At 48.6% G+C, this 20,046-nt stretch overlaps 1 protein-coding gene across 2 annotated transcripts; it reads right to left on the bottom strand.

Annotated features, from left to right (window-relative positions):
- Positions 1–2,493: 2,493 nt before the first annotated feature.
- Nrros (negative regulator of reactive oxygen species) lies at positions 2,494–20,046 on the bottom strand. 2 transcript variants are annotated; one of them, XM_006248448.5, is made up of 3 exons: positions 19,844–20,046; positions 7,739–7,859; positions 2,494–4,708 (listed from the first exon to the last, which is right to left on the bottom strand). In XM_006248448.5, the coding sequence occupies exons 2-3, from the start codon at positions 7,844–7,846 to the stop codon at positions 2,738–2,740; spliced, it is 2,079 nt and encodes a 692-aa protein (XP_006248510.1). In that variant the 5' UTR covers positions 7,847–7,859; positions 19,844–20,046; the 3' UTR covers positions 2,494–2,737. The 2 variants fall into 2 exon arrangements, with proteins under 2 accessions (XP_006248510.1, NP_001020166.1); NM_001024995.1 differs by having other exon boundaries at positions 19,784–19,929.

Below are 20,046 nucleotides of genomic sequence, written 5' to 3'. Positions count from 1 at the left end.
ACCCCAAAGGTGGCTTCTCTCTGCGTTACGGGTGGACTTGAGGAAGTAGATGGCTACGAATAGCTGGCCTATCTCATCATATTATGAATTGACTTAAACTTTACCCAAATTTACCATGGTTTCTAGCCAAAAGAATGTGGGTGTTGCGATGGCTCAGGGAGCAGACAGTGGGGCTAAGGAAAAGGGTGTTGGTAGCTTACTTGTCCTCTGCTGTGGTGAAATGAGCCAATTTAAGCCAGATTAGAATATATTAAAGGCAGGCTTATTGGGGAACTGTTCTCAGCCCCAAGAATTGAGACCAGGGGAGTTGCCATGGGAAGGGGCAGAGGGGGAGGAGAAAGGGAGAAAGGGTGTGTTGCTCCCGTGGGAGACTGGAGTTGGGTTTCCAGAAGCCACATCAGGTGACTCACAACCACCTCCAACACTAGTTCGGGGGAGGGGGGTCTAAGACTTCTACTCTTCACTAGCTCCTGTCTCACACGCTTACACCCACACATACACACATGATTACAATTACAATTATTCTTTTTCGAAAGTCCACCAGCACCAGCCAAACTTCACGAAAAAAGCCTTCAGACACTCGTGATAGAACAAACTTAGCAGGACAGTCAGAGTCTTCTGAAGCCACAGATAGTTGCAGGGCTTCCAAATTCTGAAACTGAGGTCCTGCCTGCTGGTTCCTAGGAATAGTGGTTATGACTTAAGGAGAGCTTCAAAGGGCCTCTCAGACCCCAAATGTCTCCCCCAAAAGACTGAAATTCCCTTCGAAGTTTCCATCATTTGAGTCAATCCTTTATGCCAAGAACCCACTTCTAGAAGCCTTCTGCTAAGACATACATGTCGGCCTAAAAATGTGTGACGGTTCTCGGCTCCTCTTTTGGTCTTTATGGCATCTTTCTTCTCTCCTGTGTTGGGAGACTCTGTCTAATATGAGCATCTGCAAGAGGCACAGATCGTTGTTGGCAAAGTATCCCACCTAGGGGCACATCACGTGCTCCGTGCGCATCCTGTTGGCAGCCAGTCATGGGACCTACAGGACCTAGGGGACCTACAGTCAGTTAGCCATGCACTTGAGTTCACCTGGTGGCACAGGAGAATTTATGGGACATTTATTAGGCAGTAGCTGGTGGTTGTGACATTAACCCTGTGGCCCTGGCAGTAGCATGAACTGTGGATCCAGGATTAACGGATGGCTTCGGCCACATTCTCAAAATCATTGCGTTTACATGGTGGCACCAATGCTAACACACCATCCTCTGCTCCCAGCTGCCTTCTGAGACGGATCCTCAGCCTCCCCAGAGAGCTCAGAACCTCCCAGGATCCTGTTGCTTAAATTCTCACGATGCTTTGATCAGGTAGGATCAAGCATTCGTTGGGAGATCCCCAAAGCACCAACTGGACTAAAGCTTGGCAGGCTAACAACTCAAGACCAAGCACAGATTAAGTTTCTTTGTCTGAGAAGCTGGTTATCACTCTGGCAAATAGCAGGGCCCCAGGGAATGGGTCATGTGAGCGGGAGGTTACGGGAGCCTGGTTTTGTGAGCAGTGGCTGACAGAGCTTGCCTATCTGAACAGAGGCTTCAAGGCAGTGTGAGGGGTAGAAGCACTAGGCAAAGGTTGTGCTGGATGATAGGAAAGGTGGGTGACTCTAAGGGCAAAGTCTAATGCCATCTAAGAGTTGCCACCAATGCCATGGAATGTGGGGCCTTTCAGAAACAGCTGGGAAGAACATTCAAGGGAAACATCCGCTTTGCCAAGTCAGGACCATTGTTTTCCTCTTTGGTGAGCACAGAGGTTGAACGTTGCTAACATGGGTGAGGTGGAGTGGGGAATCCATAGGGAGGAGGCTTGGGTTTCCTTCCTTTCTGCATATTCCTGTTTTCCCTCAGAGCAAGCCCAGTCCGTGGGTCACAGACAGGGCAAAACCAGGCTGAGTTACTCTTCTCTTAGCTTGTCAGTGGAAGTATTATGTCATGTTAGAGACTCCAGATGTGAACCCAGGGCATCTGGAAAGGGTCCTACCACAGCCCTTTTCTTCCTCTCGCCGCTGTGGCAATCAGCCATCACTACAGTGAAGACTTCTCATCTGGTGCCAGATTCTTCAGCAGTACCTTGAGATTCTTGTCCTGGGTAAATCTCCAGGATGCTGGCACTCACCCTCCTGGGACATGCAATAGGAGATGTATTTGGGGGCTCACTGACTGCTCTTCCAAAGGTCCTGAGTTCAATTCCCAACAACCACATGGTGGCTCACAACCATCTATAATGAGATCTGGGGTCATCTTCTGGCCTGCAGGCACACACGCAGGCAGAAAGCTGTATGATGTATACATAATAAATAAATATTTTAAAAAAGAAAAAGAAAAAAAAAGGAGGTGTATTTGTTGTCAGGGGGCACCAGACTGTCACCCTTTGCCTGCATAAATGACCCTAAAGAAAGATCACTGAAAAATAACCCAAGAGGAACCACTGAAGAACATCACACAAGATGCATTTGATTTTTAAAATATTTATAAGACGCACCCTTTATTCTCACAGAATGTCATTTAATAAATATTTCACCAGGACAATGAGGATAAATCACAAGGACGAGAGAAGTTAATGGGACTGCAGATGGAACTCATTCAAATTTTAGTTTGACCTTCAACGCACCACACTTGACCCCTGAACAAGTGAAGACCCAGTGGAGAGACGCATCCTCGAGAGACAAACCAAGTCTCTAACCTTGGCACCCGGGTCAGTATATGGAGGACCAGTGACAGCGGCTCTTGATGACCTGAAGCAAAGGCTTCTTAAAAGTGAGGAAGATGACGGTGCTGGCCACCAGCAGGGTGAGGCAGCTGGGCAGAATGAGCACGAGGTAGAATAGACCAGTGTCCACCTGCCCCCACTTACAGTCCTGAGGTATGCCCTCTGGCAGCTCTACCACACGAATGATCTTGGAAGAGAGGTTGCAAGTGACCATGGACAGGTCCGCAATAGTCTTGAAGTGCTGCAGGGCCCCCCATCCCTCCACCCCACAGCAGTCATAAGGGTTCTGGCTGAGGTAGATGGTCTGCAGACCCCTCAGAGGCTGCTCCGACACAACCCTCTGAGGTAGGGCTGTGAGAGAGTTTCTGCGGAGGTCGAGAGTCTGCAGGGCCGAACTGCCCTTGAACTTGGGGAAGCTGGTCAGGGAATTTCCTGACAGATCCAACTCCCTCAGATTCCCAAACCCAGAGAAGTCCATCTCTGCAGCGCCAGAACCAAGGCCCACGTTCCTGAGAGACAGGACCTGTAATGTAGGGGCAACAGCCGAGAGAGGGCTGACGCTCCCATTCAGAATCCCCCAGTTGCTAGACAGATCTAAATGAGTGAGGGAGGTCCCCTGGAATGGGCAGTCTTGTAATGCCTTCAGCCCACAGCCATCCAGAGAAAGGCTCCTCAAAGAGGCCATGTTTCTGAAATCCACACAACTGGAGGGCTCCTCCCAGTCTAAGGGCACTGTCTGGGGACAAAGTGAGATCTGATTGTGGCTCATGTCAAGTGTAGTGATGCTGCTGGCGCTGTGGAAAAGGCCAGTGGGGACTCCCAGGAGCTGGTTGGAGCTCAGGTTGAACACTCTGAGGTTCTTGAGGGAACCAGTGAGCCCAGGGGCCAAGTGCAGTTCTGCCAGCTGGTTGCGGCTCAGATCCAGCTCAGTGAGCGCTCCCGGCGGCTCGTGCTCCCGAATGTGGAGCTTCGTCAGGCAATTTTGGTTGAGGTTCAGGTGGGAAAGGGAAGGCGTTTTCTTCAGGAAACCATCCGGCAGGTGCCGCAACTGGTTTTGGCTCATGTCCAGGAAGCGAAGCGCTGACAGGTCGCTGGAGGAGAACTCCTCCCAGAGGCTGACGGTTGTGATATTAGTAACATTACCATCCACGAGAAGGAACTGGGCCACCATCTCCTGTGGGGAGGAGGTGTTGTAAAGCTCCCTGTAGAAGCCCATGCTGTTGTCCTGCAGCAGGAGCGTGTGCAGCTTGCCACACTGAGGCAGGAGCGGGAAGAAGAGCAGCTGGTTGTGAGACAGGTCCAGTATCTCCAGTTCGAAGGCCGCCTCTTCCCTGGCTGCCAGGAACCACTCCAGGATGTTGTAACTGACGTTGAGGAACCGCAACTGTGTGAGGCTGAAGTCCACGATGCAGGGGAGGTTGTTGTAGGCAAGGTTGAGACGCCTCAGCTCAGTCAAGCCGTCAAACGCACCGCCCTCGATCTCAAAGATGTAGTTTCTCTGCAAATCCAGCTCCACGAGGCGCTCCAGGCCCTCGAAGACAGAGTCGTCGAGCCTCATGAGGGTATTTCTTGCCAAGGACACGACCTCCAATGAGGAGAGGTTCTGAAGCATGAGAGCTGCCATGTCTTCTGTCAGGGAGTTTCCAGACAAGTCCAGTCTTCGAAGTCGCAGCAGGGTGTGGAGAGCTGTGGCCGACTCCTTGTAGTTCTCGGAGAGGCGGTTGTCTGCCAGAACCAGGTTTTGTAAGTGGCCTTGCTCATGGAAGGCCCAGTGGCTGATACGGTCCAGGTGACAGCTGTGCAGGCTGAGGTCCTCCAGGCGTGGGTAGGCCTGGAGGGAATGATTCCACAGAACCCTGAGAGGGTTGGCATCCAGAACGAGCATCCGGGAATGGGCCGGGAGGCCGCTGGGTACTGAAGCGAGGTTCAGACTGCGGCAGTCAGCGACTCGGTCGACCTAGGTCCAAAAACACGTGAGGCTTATGCACAGAAATATTGTTAGCAAAAGCAATCAGCTAGCCGGAAGGTATTAGTTAGATGTCCAGAAAAAAGAACGTTAAGAAGAGCACAGCCATCACTTTCTGCAGGCTGGTCAGGAGGACGCGGCCGTCGAGTACCAAAGGCCCATCTCTAAGACAAAGTGGAATGAGGTTGCATAAGTGGTCTTACTCTTGGAAGATACGGTGGTTAAAACAAAGATGCCCAGCTAGCACTCGCTCTGAATGAAGTTCTACTCTGCGGTATGTTAATTTGACCCTGAGCAAGGAACCAACTAACCTCTTGCAGTTTTAAATTCTTTATCTGCCTGTTCAAATAACGCCTACCTCTTACAGATTCAAATTCCTTATCTGGTTACTAAAATAAAACCTATATAACTAAAACGTTGATGCGATATTGAAGAATATAAATAAAAAAACAAGACAAAAACAAAAAGAAATTGGGCGTGGTGGCACAGGCCTTTAACCCCAGGACCAATGGAGACAGGAGAATCTCTGTGAGCTTGAGGCAATCTGGACTACATAGAGAGTTCCAGGCCAGCCAGGACTATATAGGAAGACCCTGTCTCAATAAATAAATAGGGGTTGGGGATTTAGCTCAGTGGTAGAGCGCTTGCCTAGCAAGCTCAAGGCCCTGGGTTCAGACCCCAACTCCAAAAAAAAAAAAAAAAAAAAAAAAAGGAAAGAAAAAAAAAGAAAAAAAACCAAACAAACGAACAAACAAAAGAAAGAAAGAAAGAAAGGAAGGAAGGAAGGAAGAAAAATAAAATAAAGACCCTCAGATAATCTCAAGTCTCCCTCTCAGAGAAAAGTCACTAACCATTATGCTTGTAATTTTCTTATAGAATTTTTTTTCAAGGATTAAGTATGATTATATATGCAAATCACATTTATTATAGCTAATAAGTGTTAGCTTAGCATGTCAGCTGTAATTACCAGCATGTGTTAATTAATTAGGCTGCTTATTGTTGAACACTTGAGGGTTTGTTTTTATTAATTTCAGCATAGACATTAGAATGAATTTTTCAGGTTCCTTCCTACCTGGACTGTCCCTCCCAAGGCCTACTGCATTAACATTGGGGTTGCATTAATGCGTGGAGAACTGACGTTTTAATAAATTGAATCTCTGCACTGAGAGACAGGTGTATCTATTTTCCTGAGGCCTCTGGAGATCACTGTGCTTAGAGGCTTGCCTCAGCCTGTAATGGAGCCTGTTCCTCCACAGTTGCTCTAGTCAAAGGGGGATCAGACTTGATTCCCACGGATCCACCAAAGTCTTGCAAAGGACACGGTGTGGCCACCCGAGCCCACAGACAACTTTACCATGCCCATTTTATGCTAAGGTTGAACAGCTCACGTAATGAAGAGCAACGGAGACGAATGCCTGAACTTGCAGACGCCTCAAATCGTAACAGCCAGAGGAAACCACTGCTTGACCTCTTTGATGGTCAAGTCCCTACCACATCCCTCCAAGCAGAGTCCAGACTGAGCCCCGAGAAGCAGCTGAATAACCCATACTTTGCTCCCTTCCCTTCCTATGCCTAGTGACCGCACATAGCTACGGTGGAGTTAGAGCCAGAGGGCTGGGTTGACACTGATAACGTACTAATGATACTTGGAATGGCACATGGCACTCACTGCACATCAGGCATCGTCCTCAGGGCTTGTTATAAATGCATTTGATCACCACAACAGCCCAGTGTCATGATACCATTAGCAGAAATCATTATTGTTGTCATCATCATTGATAGCCTCCTGTAGCCCACACTGGCCTTTAACTTGAAATGTAACTGAGACTGGCCTTGAACACTTGACCCTCCTGTCTCCATGTCTGGAGTACTGGGTTGTCAGGCATGTGCCACCATGACCAGCAGATATTATTACTTCTACCTTACAGATGGAGAAACTGGCTCAGAGTGGTTTTGTATCACCAGCTAAGCAGTATTGGAGTTAGGATTTAAGTCCAGGCTGACTGGTTGGTGACCTTATCATATTGGAGTGTCCTCAAGCACAGTGGTTACTGGTTACCACGAGCAGGTTAGAAGCACGATAGCCACCATCTTTAAGATTAATCAATGTTGGGCTGGAGAGATGGCTCACAGGTTAAGAGCACTGACTGTTCTTCCAGAGGTCCTGAGTTCAATTCCCAGCAACCACATGGTGGCTCACAACCATCTGTGATGGGATCTGATGCCCTCTTCTGGTGTGTTTGAAAACAGCTAGTGTACTCATATAAATGAAATAAATAAATCTTAAAAAAAAAAAAAGATTAATCAATGTTACGAACACTGTCTTTACCTAGCACCAAATCCACTGAAAAAGGTCCTGAATATAAGTATTGACTCTGGCTTCCGGTTTGTCTTTCCAGTTCTTGGGCTTGAGGAATGCATTAATAGGCACGTGGTTCTCAAACAGATGTTTGATAACCTTCAATTATAGGCAAATTCCTAGAATCGACCTCAGCGATGAACTAAATCTATCTCCTTGTGCAACCAAGAAGCCTTCAAACGGCTCACGACGCTCCACCTCTGAGTTTTCAGAGTCTTAAGCTTGGTCGTGGGCACCTGCTCTACAGCACCATTTGGGTACACGTTCTCTGCGGGGCTGCTGAAGCCATCTTTGTTGGCTCTCACATGACCTTGAAGGCAGGACTTCTCTGGTGCTGGTGTTTCCCTCAGTGACTCTGGAAGCACCCGTGGACCTCAGTCGCCCACAGGCTTAGCCTCTTGGTAGTTGCTCTAGGCCTGTTTCTGGGGCCTCTTGTCTTCGGTACATAGGAAACAGTGGGGCAGGGACTTCCGGTCCTTCCCAAGCGCTAAAAACTCGCCTGCTAGTGAGCAGTAAGCACACTGTGTACCGGGCAGGCACACACTGGGTCTGACTCGTTCACTCCATGTCTCCTTCAATTGACAAGTCATCTGCCTTCTGAGCAGACGAGGCCTCATCAGGACAGGGGCAAGGGAGAGATCCGAACCCAAGGAGAAACTCACCACCTTGCAGCCTCCTTGGGAAGCTGCAGTAGCTGTCCCACGTCCGCTCCTCCATTCCACAATCAAGAAGTGAAAACCCAGGCAAAGCCACAGGGGCAGGAACTCCATCTCAGGTGCAGCTCTGTGGATGGACGAGCAGGAAGAACTGAGTAAGACAGATTAGCCATGAGGGCTGCTCAACACGGGGCAGAAGGAGGCCTCCCACATGAGTCTGGTCTTAGAGGCCCACAACTACAAGGAGGTGGAAAACCACAGGTTATTCAAATTTCTCAGGTCAGCCAGCACGGTCAACCTTTCGCTGACACCAAGGACCAAGGGCAAGAACTCATTTTGTTTTGCCTATGCCATTTAATGGGCAGGTGGCTGACCTCTGAAACCCCAAAGGGGCAACATGGGGGAATGCAAAGGACTTGAGTACCAGGGCTGAGGTCACAGAGTTTTCTGTGCTTTGCCATTCTGCAGTCTTCCTCTCCGAAACTCATCTCTACCTGAGGTATACATGAGCTCAAGTTATACGCCATGAATGAATGAATGAGTGAATGAATGAATGAATAGACAAAAGAAGGAGAAACTAGGATAGAAATACTGACCGTAGCTTCTGGACTCATAAACATATCAATTATCTTGCTAAAAGAAGGCTTTTAGGCCAGGTAGTGGTGGTGGCGCACACCTTTAATCCTAGCGCTCAGGAGGCAGAGGCAGGAGGATCTCTCTGAGTCTGAGGCCAGCCAGGTCTACAGAGTGAGTTTCTAGACATCCAGGGCTACACAAAGAAAACCTGTCTTGAAATATGAAGGAGGAGAAGGAGGAGGAGGAGGAGGGGGAGGAGGAGGAGGAGGAGGGGGAGGAGGAGGGGGAGGGGGAGGAGGAGGGGGAGGAGGGGGAGGAGGGGGAGGAGGGGGAGGAAGAGGAGGAGGAGGAGGAGGAGGAGGAGGGGGAGGAGGAGGAGGAGGAGGGGGAGGAGGAGGAGGGGGAGGAGGAAGAGGGGGAGGAGGAGGAGGGGGAGGAGGATTTCAGAAATATGCCTATCACATTCGTTACCTCTTTTAAATATGGCCTTTCAAAAACAAACAATGTTCATGTTTTCACTTTGATAAGAAAAAAGCTTGAGAAAATGAAAAAGCAATCTTTGGATGGATTACAACATTCCAAAGTATGCTTGCAGCCCCCTTGTCTGAACAGCAGTCCTGGGAAGACTTGAAATGATACATGTAGCAACAGAAGTCTCCAATGAAGAGGCAACAGCACGGTCTTCACGAATTCCAGGGGAATAGGGGTCCAGGGATGACACTGGTCTATCTAGGGTTCCAAATGGACCGTGTATCGAGGGCTGAGACCTCCATAGTGGGAAACTGGGGGGCTTTCCCCTATAGATGTGATTGCATGGACAACCCTCCAAGTGTGAGGTCTAACAGCCCAGGGTCTATCCCTGCCCTTCTTTAGCCTTATCGGAAGCAAGAACCTGATGTAGATAATCTGCCCCGTTCTTGCCTGGACACCCCAGGAAGGACCACAGGGCAGCTCTTCAGTCTCTCCCTGGATCAGCCACACCCTGGTAACGAGAACCCCCTCACCTTCCGTGACACTTACTGACCTTTCCGCCGACACACACGGGCCACCTTTGCATTCCTCCTCTTTACTTTTCTTTTAGCGTGTCTACCCATCCTGAAGGGTAGTTTAACATCTTGGACAGATATGCATGCTCACCAGTGAAACCAGACTATCAGAAAAACTAACTGAAACCACACAAATCAGCCTCAGCCATCGCTACAGGCCAGGTCAGATCCCTGTTCCACAGAAACAATCTGGGATCTGTCCTCGCTAGCCTCTGGGAATCCTGCCCAGGGCCCTCTTTTCCGTTTCTGCACATGTGCAGGAATTATCACTCCATGGCCAGCACAGGGCACAGATGGCATATGTAGAGCCATCTGGACTCCTGTCCTCACTGTCCTCCCGGCACCCTCCCACACACACAAGGGCCCCTGAAGCTTTGGGATCCCCGCCCATCCTGAGAGAAGGTTGCCAAACTTAGTAAATGCTAAAGACGCTAAAGAATCGCTCGATCATGTTCTCATCTCACTGAACGTCCTGCGGCTGACGACGGAGGAGAGATGGGGAGATGGGAATTGTCAGCCCAGTAAATCTTCTCCACTTCCTGTCGTGCGTGGGCTGCTACGGGCCACAGTACCCTGAATACTGACACACTAGATCTCAATGTGTGCAGGCCAAGATACAGCTCTCCGAGGCTGGAGGACGCTTCAGACTGGCATGTTAAATAAACCTGGCCCGCCACACACACAAGTGTAATTTTAATTTGTGAAATATCAAAATGTTTACAAAATTTAAATCCTCCTAAACTCAGCCAACTAGCCCAGGATACATACATACATACATACATACACATACATACACACATGTATATACATAAATACACACGCACACATACATACATACACACATACATACATGCATGCACACATACATAAATACACACATGAATACATACATACATATTACATGCATACATACATGCACACACGCACGCTCACGCTCACAAACACACACACACACACATACACACACACACACACAAACACACACACACATACAATAATAAATCTTGCCATGCCCATAAGGGCAACATCTGGCCATAAGTAACAGAATGTCAGAAAGACTGTAGAGTTAGGAACCTGACAGTCCAGAGTTTAAATTCTGCCTCCATTCTCCATCATGTGTATGGAGTCTCCAAGACTTGGATAATCCTCCTGCAAAACAGGAGCAGCGATATCCACTCACAGACTTTTATGTGAGCCGCAGGGGATGGTGTATGTGAAAGTGCTTCATTAACCATGAAAGCCGCTAATGACCTAATTATTATTTATGAATTCCAAATAGCGCCGAGCAGCTCGAGTGGTTGCTGTCCTTATGTATCTTCTCTGTGACGATACAGAAAAAGGACAGCGGCGTGAACAGCTAGAGGGATGGCTGCATTGCTACACCAACTAGATACATAGCATCTATCCAGGAAGGCTGGCTCTAAAAGTCTGTATTAACGATCAAGACGAGGGGCCGAAGTGTTGGTTAATCACGATCATTGCTTTTGCAGAGGACCCAGTTTGATTACCAGTACCCATGCCATGTGGCTCACAACCTCCTACAGCTGCAGCTCCAGGAGAGCCAACACTTCTAGCCTCTCAGGGTACACACACACACTCACACACGCACACACACACACTCACACATGCACACTCACTCACACACACACATGCACACACACTTGTGCATGTGTTCATACCCACACACATGTGTTATAACCAAAAATAGATTTTTTTTTAAAGAAAAGAATAGGATGATCCTTGGACACACTGGAGCTGGTGAACAGCTATCTATCCTCAAAATGATGACCTCACCTTGCCTTGCTCTGCTCCCTGTGACAAACTGGGAAGGCTCTGCTTGCTCCCCAAGCCCTGGTAGCAACTGGCCCATAGCACGTTTAGGGTACTGGGAGCGCTGCTGGGAAGTTAGCAGGTAGGAGAGTGGAGAATCCAAAATATCTCTCTCTTCCCTCTCCCCTTGAGCTTTTCCTGGTAACCCCAGACTCTGGGACCACTTCCTCCCTCCTGCCTAGGGTACAGATTCCTGCATGGCCAAGGGGCTACTGTTGGGCTTCTTCCATGGTTTTGTGACAATCTCATGCATGTCATTTCCCATTGAAATAGTCTAGGTGACCTCTGCTTCCTTTCTGATATCTAACAATGTAAATTAAAGTGGCCTCGAAGCAGTGTCCCATAAACACACAGAACCAGAGGCGATGGTTTCTGCTCTGAATTCCAGCCAACTTAGGAGGCTGAGGCAGAAGGATCACAACTTTGAGGCCAGTCTGGTCAACTTTCTGAGACTCTCAAAAGGGAAGATAAAAAGGGCTGGTGTTCTTGGGCGGGGTGTAGCTCAGCAATAGGGTGTGGCAGACAAGCACGTGTGTGAGGTCCTGCGTGCACGGCATGAAATGATAGAGGGAAAGTAAAAGACTTTAAAAATAGCAACTTCTCAGGCTGGGAACACTCTTCTAGACTGCACACCTGCAGAAAGTTCCCAAGACACACAGCACGGCAGGGGCCAGGATAAACAGTGCAGCTATCATAGAAAATCCCAGGAACCCTTTCCTGGTACCCAGGACCACAGGACGACATCCTTACCTCTCCACCCTTCCAACTGTTACCACCATACCAGCTGCTGCCAGGAAAGCAATCTCCTCGCTAAAGGAGTCATCAGCAAGTGTCATACATACATTACCACATAGTTAAGAGCTTTCTCCTCAAATAATCAGAGAAGCTTTATTTAAAAAGCCTTAAAGAATGGGGCTTTGTGGAGAACCAGGCAGCTGTCAGAGGCATTTTGCATTAGAGATAAGAAGTTATGGATTGGGAGGCAGGGGTCATCAGAAGCAGGTTACAGCACTACCTGGGGAAGTTGACACTCTCAGCTCACAGAGGGTCTGACTATGCAGCAGAGAGAGGGCTCTGAGAGAAAGCAAGTCTGCCTTTGTGTAGCACCTAGGATCTTGGGAGCAAGGGGAGGGCAGCTGGTCTCAGACCACAGCACAAGGAGCGTTAGCATCTCCACTGTGACTACTTCAAGCAGTCCCACAGAGCAGGGGAAGCTCTGGGCAGGCAGGTTTGTTCCCTTGGAGTCTTAGCACACCATTAGCGGGACTCCTGCCTTCAGCAAAATTCACATCTAGAGTCATCCATCCAAGTGCCCTGAACTTTGGAAGTAACACAATCCTCTGTCCTCACAGTCCCGAAGTGTGAGGGCATGCCCTGAACCCAGTCAACATGAAAACTCAGATGTATCCTGTCTGTAATGCCCTACAAAACAACTGACTTAGAGTCTCCAAGGGTCAGAGTCTTGTCCAGTGTCATGATTCACATTTATTACCCCACAAGGCTGAGACAGGAGGACTGTGTGTCATGAGTTCTACATACCCTTCATATAGACCAAGACCCCCATCAAAACACAAAGAGAGTATTATTGACTATTAATTATATATACACATGCATACACACGTCTACACACACATATGAAATCCTACATTCAATGGCTTGGTCAGGGTAAAAGCAAAATGCTCCCTAAATTGGTCAACCAATTACTCAATTTAACATTGTGCTTTTAAAAAATGGTTTTACTTTCATTTAACCTTTCTATAACTTGAAATTTTTCAAAATTAAAAAAATAAAGAGGGCTGGAGAGATGGCTCAGTGGTTAAGAGCACTGACTGCTCTTTCAGATTTCAATTCCCAGCAACCACATGGTGGCTCACAACCATCTGTAATGAGATTAGATGCTCTCTTCTGGTGTGTCTGAAGACAGCTGCAGTGTACTCATATACATAAAATAAATAAAACTTTAAAAAAAAAGAATGTGAGGTTAAAAACATTTGAGAGACAACTTTCACAATGCATTCTTCATAATACGATTATTCCGATTCTAATTAGAATTCTAATTAGAATAATTCCAATTCTTAATTCTAATAAGTTTCTTCTCCCATAAAATGAGACCAGCAGTGGTGCAGGTGTTACTAGATTAAGGATTTTTTAAAGACTTATTTGTATGAGTACACCGTAGCCAGAAGAGGGCATCAGATCCCATTACAAATGGTTGTGAGCCACCATGTGGTTGCTGGGAATTGAACTCAGGCCCTCTGGGAGAGCAGTCAGTGCTCTTAACCGCTGAGCCAGCTCTCCAGATCTAGATTAAGTTTTAAAAGATGTTCAGAAAGTAGCATCATGACAGCCCCTCCCACACTGTTAAGGGACTTGTGCTCAAACATATCTAGAGTAGGACAATTCCTTCAAAAGCAGATGATTGTGCTATGGGGCCCTGCTGTGTTGGTTTCTGGGACACAGGCTGAAGAGCAGGTAAGAAGTGAGAGCATTTGAAGGGGAATACTAGGGGTTGGGGATTTAGCTCAGTGGTAGAGCGCTTGCCTAGCAAACGCAAGGCCCTGGATTCGGACCCCAGCTCCGAAAAAAAGAAAAAAAGAAAAAAAAAAAAAAGAAGGGGAATACTGCCCCTTGAACATAGGGCATTTCTTCTGCATGAAAAAGGGAAAGTTGGCTGCATATGACCCCCCCCCCCCCGGCAAATAATTTTTTTTTCAAAGTTTGGAGTTGGCCACCCTTTTGATAAAAAGTAGCATTTCTGTTCTGGCTAGTTTCTAACTATGAAACACCACATTTCTGCGTAAACAACATAGCCAAAATCTACTCAGGAGGAAAGGGCTTATTTCAAGGTAGGAATCTGGAGAGGAGACAAGGACTGAAGCAGAGACCACAGAGGAGTGCTGCTTCCTGTCCTGCTCCCCATGACTTGCTTGACTTATTCCCTTCCTCCCTTCCTCCCTCCTTCCCTCCCTCCCTCCCTCCCTCCCTCCCTCCCTCCCTCCCTTCCTTCCTTCCTTCTCTCCTTTCCTCCTTTCTTTTTCTTTCCTTTCTTTGGGGGGAGGGGTGGAGTGGGAGATTTTTAGAGACACTTTCTCTGTGTGCCCTGGCTGTCCTGGAGTGAGCTCTGTAGACCAGGCTGGTTTCGAACTCACAGAGCTCCACCTGCCCCTGCCTCCCAAGTGCTGGGATTACAGCTGTGCACCACCACTGACTGGTTCGACCTGTTTTCTCGTGGCACCCAGTACAATTGCGCAGGGACATCATTATCCACAGTAGTCTGGGCCCTCCTACGTCAATCATTAATCAGGAAAATGTCCCGCAAACTTGCTTACAGGCAATCTGGTGGAGGCATTGTCTCAACTGAGGCTCCCTCTTCCACATGACTCTAGCTTGGGTCAGGTTGAGCAACATCTGGCTAGCACAATTTCCCAAGGGCCCACTCAGGTCTGTTTCAGAGTTGGAAATCTTAACAAAAAGATGAAGTGGGTTGGGCAGCCAGCCTGGGGAACTGTGTGGAATGGCACCAAAGCACTTGTCAAATACAGAGCTCATGTCTCCTGAGCAAATGTGTCAGGTCTGACCAGGCTCTACCCTAGCCTCTGTTTGAATGGAGGCTTAAGGGCTACAGGTCAGCATTACCCTACACTGAGCTCTTCCTATAGGGACTGCTTCAAGCACTTACTACCTGCTCGAATGCCATTTCCACAGAGCCACAGATGAGTCAATTGGCTCCTCGTGTGGTCAGGGCTAGCCCATCCAAACCAAGAGAGGTCAGCTCACTTCGTCCCTTCCATGACCACAGAATGCATCTAGCCACAGATCGTCAAAAAAACGCAAGTGCGTTCCCACTGACAGATAACAGCTGGCTCTTGTGTGTCTCCCTGTGGCTGACCATGAGTGCCCCCCAGCCCGCCCTTGTATATGAGAAAATGCCTGATCTCTTCAGATGCTCACCCTGCATTGTATTAGTTTCTCTGTTCCTTTCACAAGTGCGTTCCCACTGACAGATAACAGCTGGCTCTTGTGTGTCTCCCTGTGGCTGACCATGAGTGCCCCCCAGCCCGCCCTTGTATATGAGAAAATGCCTGATCTCTTCAGATGCTCACCCTGCATTGTATTAGTTTCTCTGTTCCTTTCACAAGTGCGTTCCCACTGACAGATAACAGCTGGCTCTTGTGTGTCTCCCTGTGGCTGACCATGAGTGCCCCCCAGCCCGCCCTTGTATATGAGAAAATGCCTGATCTCTTCAGATGCTCACCCTGCATTGTTTTAGTTTCTCTGTTCCTTTCACAAGTTCGTTCCCACTGGTGACTTCTGGAAATACGAAGGCCAGCCACCGTGCTTCTTCAAGAGGAAGCAGGACAGCCACAGATACCAGCACAGACTTCAGCAGTCCCACTCAGTAGGCAGACATATGCCTCGGGGAAGCCAGGTATTGGTGAACCAATGGGAAGCGAAGGCCTTCTGTGCTAAAGAGTCAGTATGAAGGAAAAACCAAGACGAAGGAGCCATGCCCTCTCCTTTCAGTCCTGGCAATGCCACTGGAATCTTAGACTTCCCTGGGGAAGGTGACTACCCAGAGTCTATAGGGCACCATACACGGAGACCACAGAGATTACTTGAGGCTAATTTTTTTTTTTTTTGGTTCTTTTTTGCGGAGCTGGGGACCGAACCCAGGGCCTTGCGCTTCCTAGGTAAGCGCTCTACCACTGAGCTAAATCCCCAGCCCCCGAGGCTAATTTTTAAGAAGGCACAAAGGATCGCCACCTGACAGGGACTCCTAACAACTGCACAGTGGAGTAGAAATGCTGGTGTCCCTTGTGAGACCCAAGGCCCAGAGAGGTGTGGCTGAATGCCTGGAGAAAGGAGGGCGTTCAAACTCAATCAAGCCTGCGAGTTCCGCATCAACTCCACCTCAACTCCCCAAACCCCAAGCCACCCTGGGACGAGTGTGGTCCTCGACTGAATCACACATTTCGCAAGCTGTTTCCCCTGCAGGAAAGACCCTCTCTGTGGTCTTCTTTTACCAAACCCCTATTTATCCTTGATGGAGCTCCCTCCTGTGTATACCCTAACAGCTCAGCTGAAGGGATAACCCACGGTAGCACATTAGAGGCTATTTATTATTTATTTATGTACTTACTTACGGTGTTTCAAGGGTTTCTCTGTGTAGCCCTAGTTGTCCGGGAACTTACTCTGTAGACCGGTCTGGCTTCAAACTCAGAGAGCCTCTCTCCTTCTGCTTCCTGAGTGCTGCGATTAAAGGTGTGCGCCACCACTTTCCAGCATTTTTATTATTGTTTTGTTGTTATCATTATTGTCATTGTTATTATATTTAAAAACAGATGTCAAGGAGCACCTACATCTGGTAGCTCACAACATCTCCAGCTCCAGAGGATTCAATGCTTCCAGTATCCATAGGCTCCTGCATGCACACGGAGGCTCACACACTCCATAGGCTCCTGCATGCACATGCAGGCTCACACACAGACACACTGACACACAAACGATTAAAAATCAATACAGATGGGGCTGGAGAGATGGCTCAGTGGTTAAGAGCACTGACTGCTCTTCCAGAGGTCCTGAGTTCAATTCCCAGCAACCACATAGTGACTCACAACCATCTGTAATGAGATCTGATGCCCTCTTCTGGTGTGTCTGAAGACAACTATAGTGTACTTATATAAATAAAATAAATAAATCTTTTTTAAAAAATCAATACAGATAAATCTTAAACAAACAAATGAAAACCCCAGCACAAATGGAGTCAGAGAGAGTCTCGCTGGCTAAGAGGGCTTGTAGCTCTTGCAGAGGACTTAGGTTCAGTCCCCAGCACCCATATGGGGCTTCATGACTGCATGTAAATACAGTTCCACAGGATTTGATGCCCTCTTCTGAGATTGTGAATCCATGCATGCATGTGGTGCACACACATAGCCTCGCACACATGCAAATACAGGTAAAATTAAATATTTAGGAAAAAAATTACCAAAATAGTTGGGCCCGGTGGAACATAGCTGCAATCCCAACATTCAGGAGGCTGAGAGAGGAAGACGGTGAGTTTGAGGCCAGCCTGTGCAATTCATGGCCTGCTCTCAAAACAAAAGGTTAAAAGGGTGAGAGGCAGAACAGGGGAAGAACTCTGACCTGGCGTGCACACGGACCTGGGTTCAGTCATCAACAGCAAACAAAGAAACACACCCTACGGTCACCAGTACATCTCTTCCAAAATACTTCAGAGTGGATATAAAATGATGGAACCCTTTCAACATTCCTGTAAGTGGAGGTAGAGAGATGGCTCAGCAGTTAGGGGCACTGGCTGCTCTTCCAGAGGACTTCAGTTCACTTCCTAGCACCCCCATGGCAACTCAAAACTATTGTTAACTCCAGTTCCTGGGGATCCAATGACATCTTCTGGCCTCTAGTCAGTCACATTAGTTAAATAAACACAAAATTTTGAAAACCTGTCAGACCAACATTGAGGAGACTGAGGCGTGAGTGAGGACAGTCCCACGTAGAAGTTTCAAGTACTTAGGGGTGGCCACAAGGACCATTAACTTGTCTTGAGTTGAAAGATGTGGGTGGCCCCAGGCCAGGTAGGGAGAGAGAGAGCTGACTCTGGAGTCTGAGGGTCAAAGCTCAGTCTTAGCTCCAAGGAAGACAAGGAAAGCCAGGAAAGCCCAGGGATAGCAGAGATATCTAGGGCTTGCTGAGAAAAGGCGGTGTGAAAGCAAAGTCAGAGCCTCAAATGCTGTCTCCTGAGAGAAATCCCCTCCAGATTGTTATCTTTCTTAGAGGTAAGAGCGAGCAGGCAGTAGCACTGAAGGGGAGTCCACGGGCAGTGCCTGAGGGTGGTAAATGTGAAGGCTGGGGCTGAAGAAGGGGAGTCCCCAGGGACCTCACAGAACTTTGTGGCCATGCCGAGCACATCACTGGTCCCAGCCTTGTTCTTCATACCCACCTCGATAAGTGAGAATCAGGGCAAATCCCACTTCCTCCTTTGTACCCTTGGCTGAGGCTAAAATCACACACTGAAGACACAGACCGCTGGGTCTCAGCCCCTGATTCTGTTTGTCCTGGAAAGTCTGTCTAGCAACTTCATTTCTCCTGCTTCTGGTACCAATTGCTTGGTTGCTTCTGGGGGGAAACACACACACACTCCCTTCCTTCCTCTGTTTATCACATAAACCGTTACTTAGCCGTTCTCAGGCCCGCAGTTCAGTGGTGTTGGGTACATTTTACTGTTCAACCAAACCATGCCTCCTTAAGAAGTCCAGGTTTTGTTTCTCTGGGTTTTGTTTTTCTCTTTCAGTCTGAGCCCAAGCCCTGACTCCAGTTATAAGGACTATGAAGAAGGCTGGTCCTGTTACAACCTTATATTAGGCACAGTACAGAAGCTAGCTCCCCGAGAATCTATCCTGGGACAGTTACATCACTGAGGAGAAAGAGTTTTTCTCCTGCTTCACAAGTCACACCAGTGGGATTAGCTTAGAAGCTAGAGTTCCAAGTGGATGTGCTCCATTGTCCAAAGTTCCCTTGAGGGACCAGTCAAATGGAGACACCTTCTCTGTGAGGCTGTTTGGTTTTTATTTTAACCTAAGTGTTGAGGGGTTTTTATTGTTGTTTTGTTTATGGTTTTTTTTTTCTGAGTCCATGAATCTATAACCCCCTCTAGGAATTCTGGGGCTCACATATAGAGCCTATGGGGGGGTGTCCCCAGGCCTCAAACACCTACAGCCATGAAAATAGTCTGTACCTCACAGTCAGTAGCAGAAAGAGACACTGGAAAACCCTCCTTAGTCTGCTCCAGTCCTAGGTACAGTGGGGCACGTGTTCATCACCGCAGAGTGATACTGGGTTAGCAACTGCTGGGAGAGCCGTGCTTTTTCCTGCCCAGCTCCTGCCTGTGGTTTCATAGATGTGTGTCTATGCCTGGAGAAGCCACAGCAGAACACTGGACAGGAGTCAGGAGAGCCCGGCTCTAATCTCCCTCTGACACTTGCGTAGCTCTGGACCAAATAACACCCCCAGTACAAGTAACCTAGGACGAAGGCTACAGGAGAAGGGCTTTTGCTGTCTTCTGGTTCAACACACACAGCTGACCCTGGGAAGACCCTGGTTAAGTATGTGGGACTGTAGATGAATTTCCGTGCCTTTGCCGATGAAAATGATGGGTCCCAATTTATGTTGAGGGGCAAAAGAGTCGATGCAAACATCCGTTTTCTGAGTGTTCACAGCGTCCTCTCATTATGTCCGGTCACTGAGACTAGGCAAGGAGCACTAACTATTTTGTAGATGAGAAAAACAGGGAGGCTCAGAAAAGTTCTCTAACCTGTTCACATTCTCCCTGAAGAGCCAGGAATTAAACCATAGCTAATTGTAAAGCCCTACGTGCTTCTCCCACATCACACCTCCTCTCTCTGCTGTAAGAGTTCCCGAGACTTCCACCTACACCAAAGGTGTAGCCCCCAAATCCAGCCCAGAGGCGGGGAGTCTGGATACTGAAAATCCAACTTCACAATGAGCCTGAGCGTGAGCGCGGGGTGCGGTGGGGGGCTGCCACCTGACCTCCCGCCACCCATCCTGGTTCCAGCTCGCCCACCTCTAGTACCCCAGCGATGCTCGCGATGCTCGGCGGTGAACCCACGCACGAAATACTCACTGCTCCCGCAGGCCCAGGCGGCTCCGCGGGGCGCATCGTCTCCAGGGCCCGGGCCTCCTGGACAGCAGTTGCCGCTGCCGCGCTGCCTACTCGCTCTGGGGCATCAGATTATTTTAGCACTTGCGGAAGGAACGGACGGAAACTGAAGTCACATGGAGACCTCGCCTCTCAGCGACTCAGCACTCAGCAGGCGTCTTAGAAGG

Source organism: Rattus norvegicus, chromosome 11 (assembly GCF_036323735.1).
Source record: "Rattus norvegicus strain BN/NHsdMcwi chromosome 11, GRCr8, whole genome shotgun sequence".
Classification (NCBI taxonomy): Eukaryota; Metazoa; Chordata; class Mammalia; order Rodentia; family Muridae; genus Rattus; species Rattus norvegicus.
This window is presented reverse-complemented; position numbering and strand designations above follow the sequence as displayed.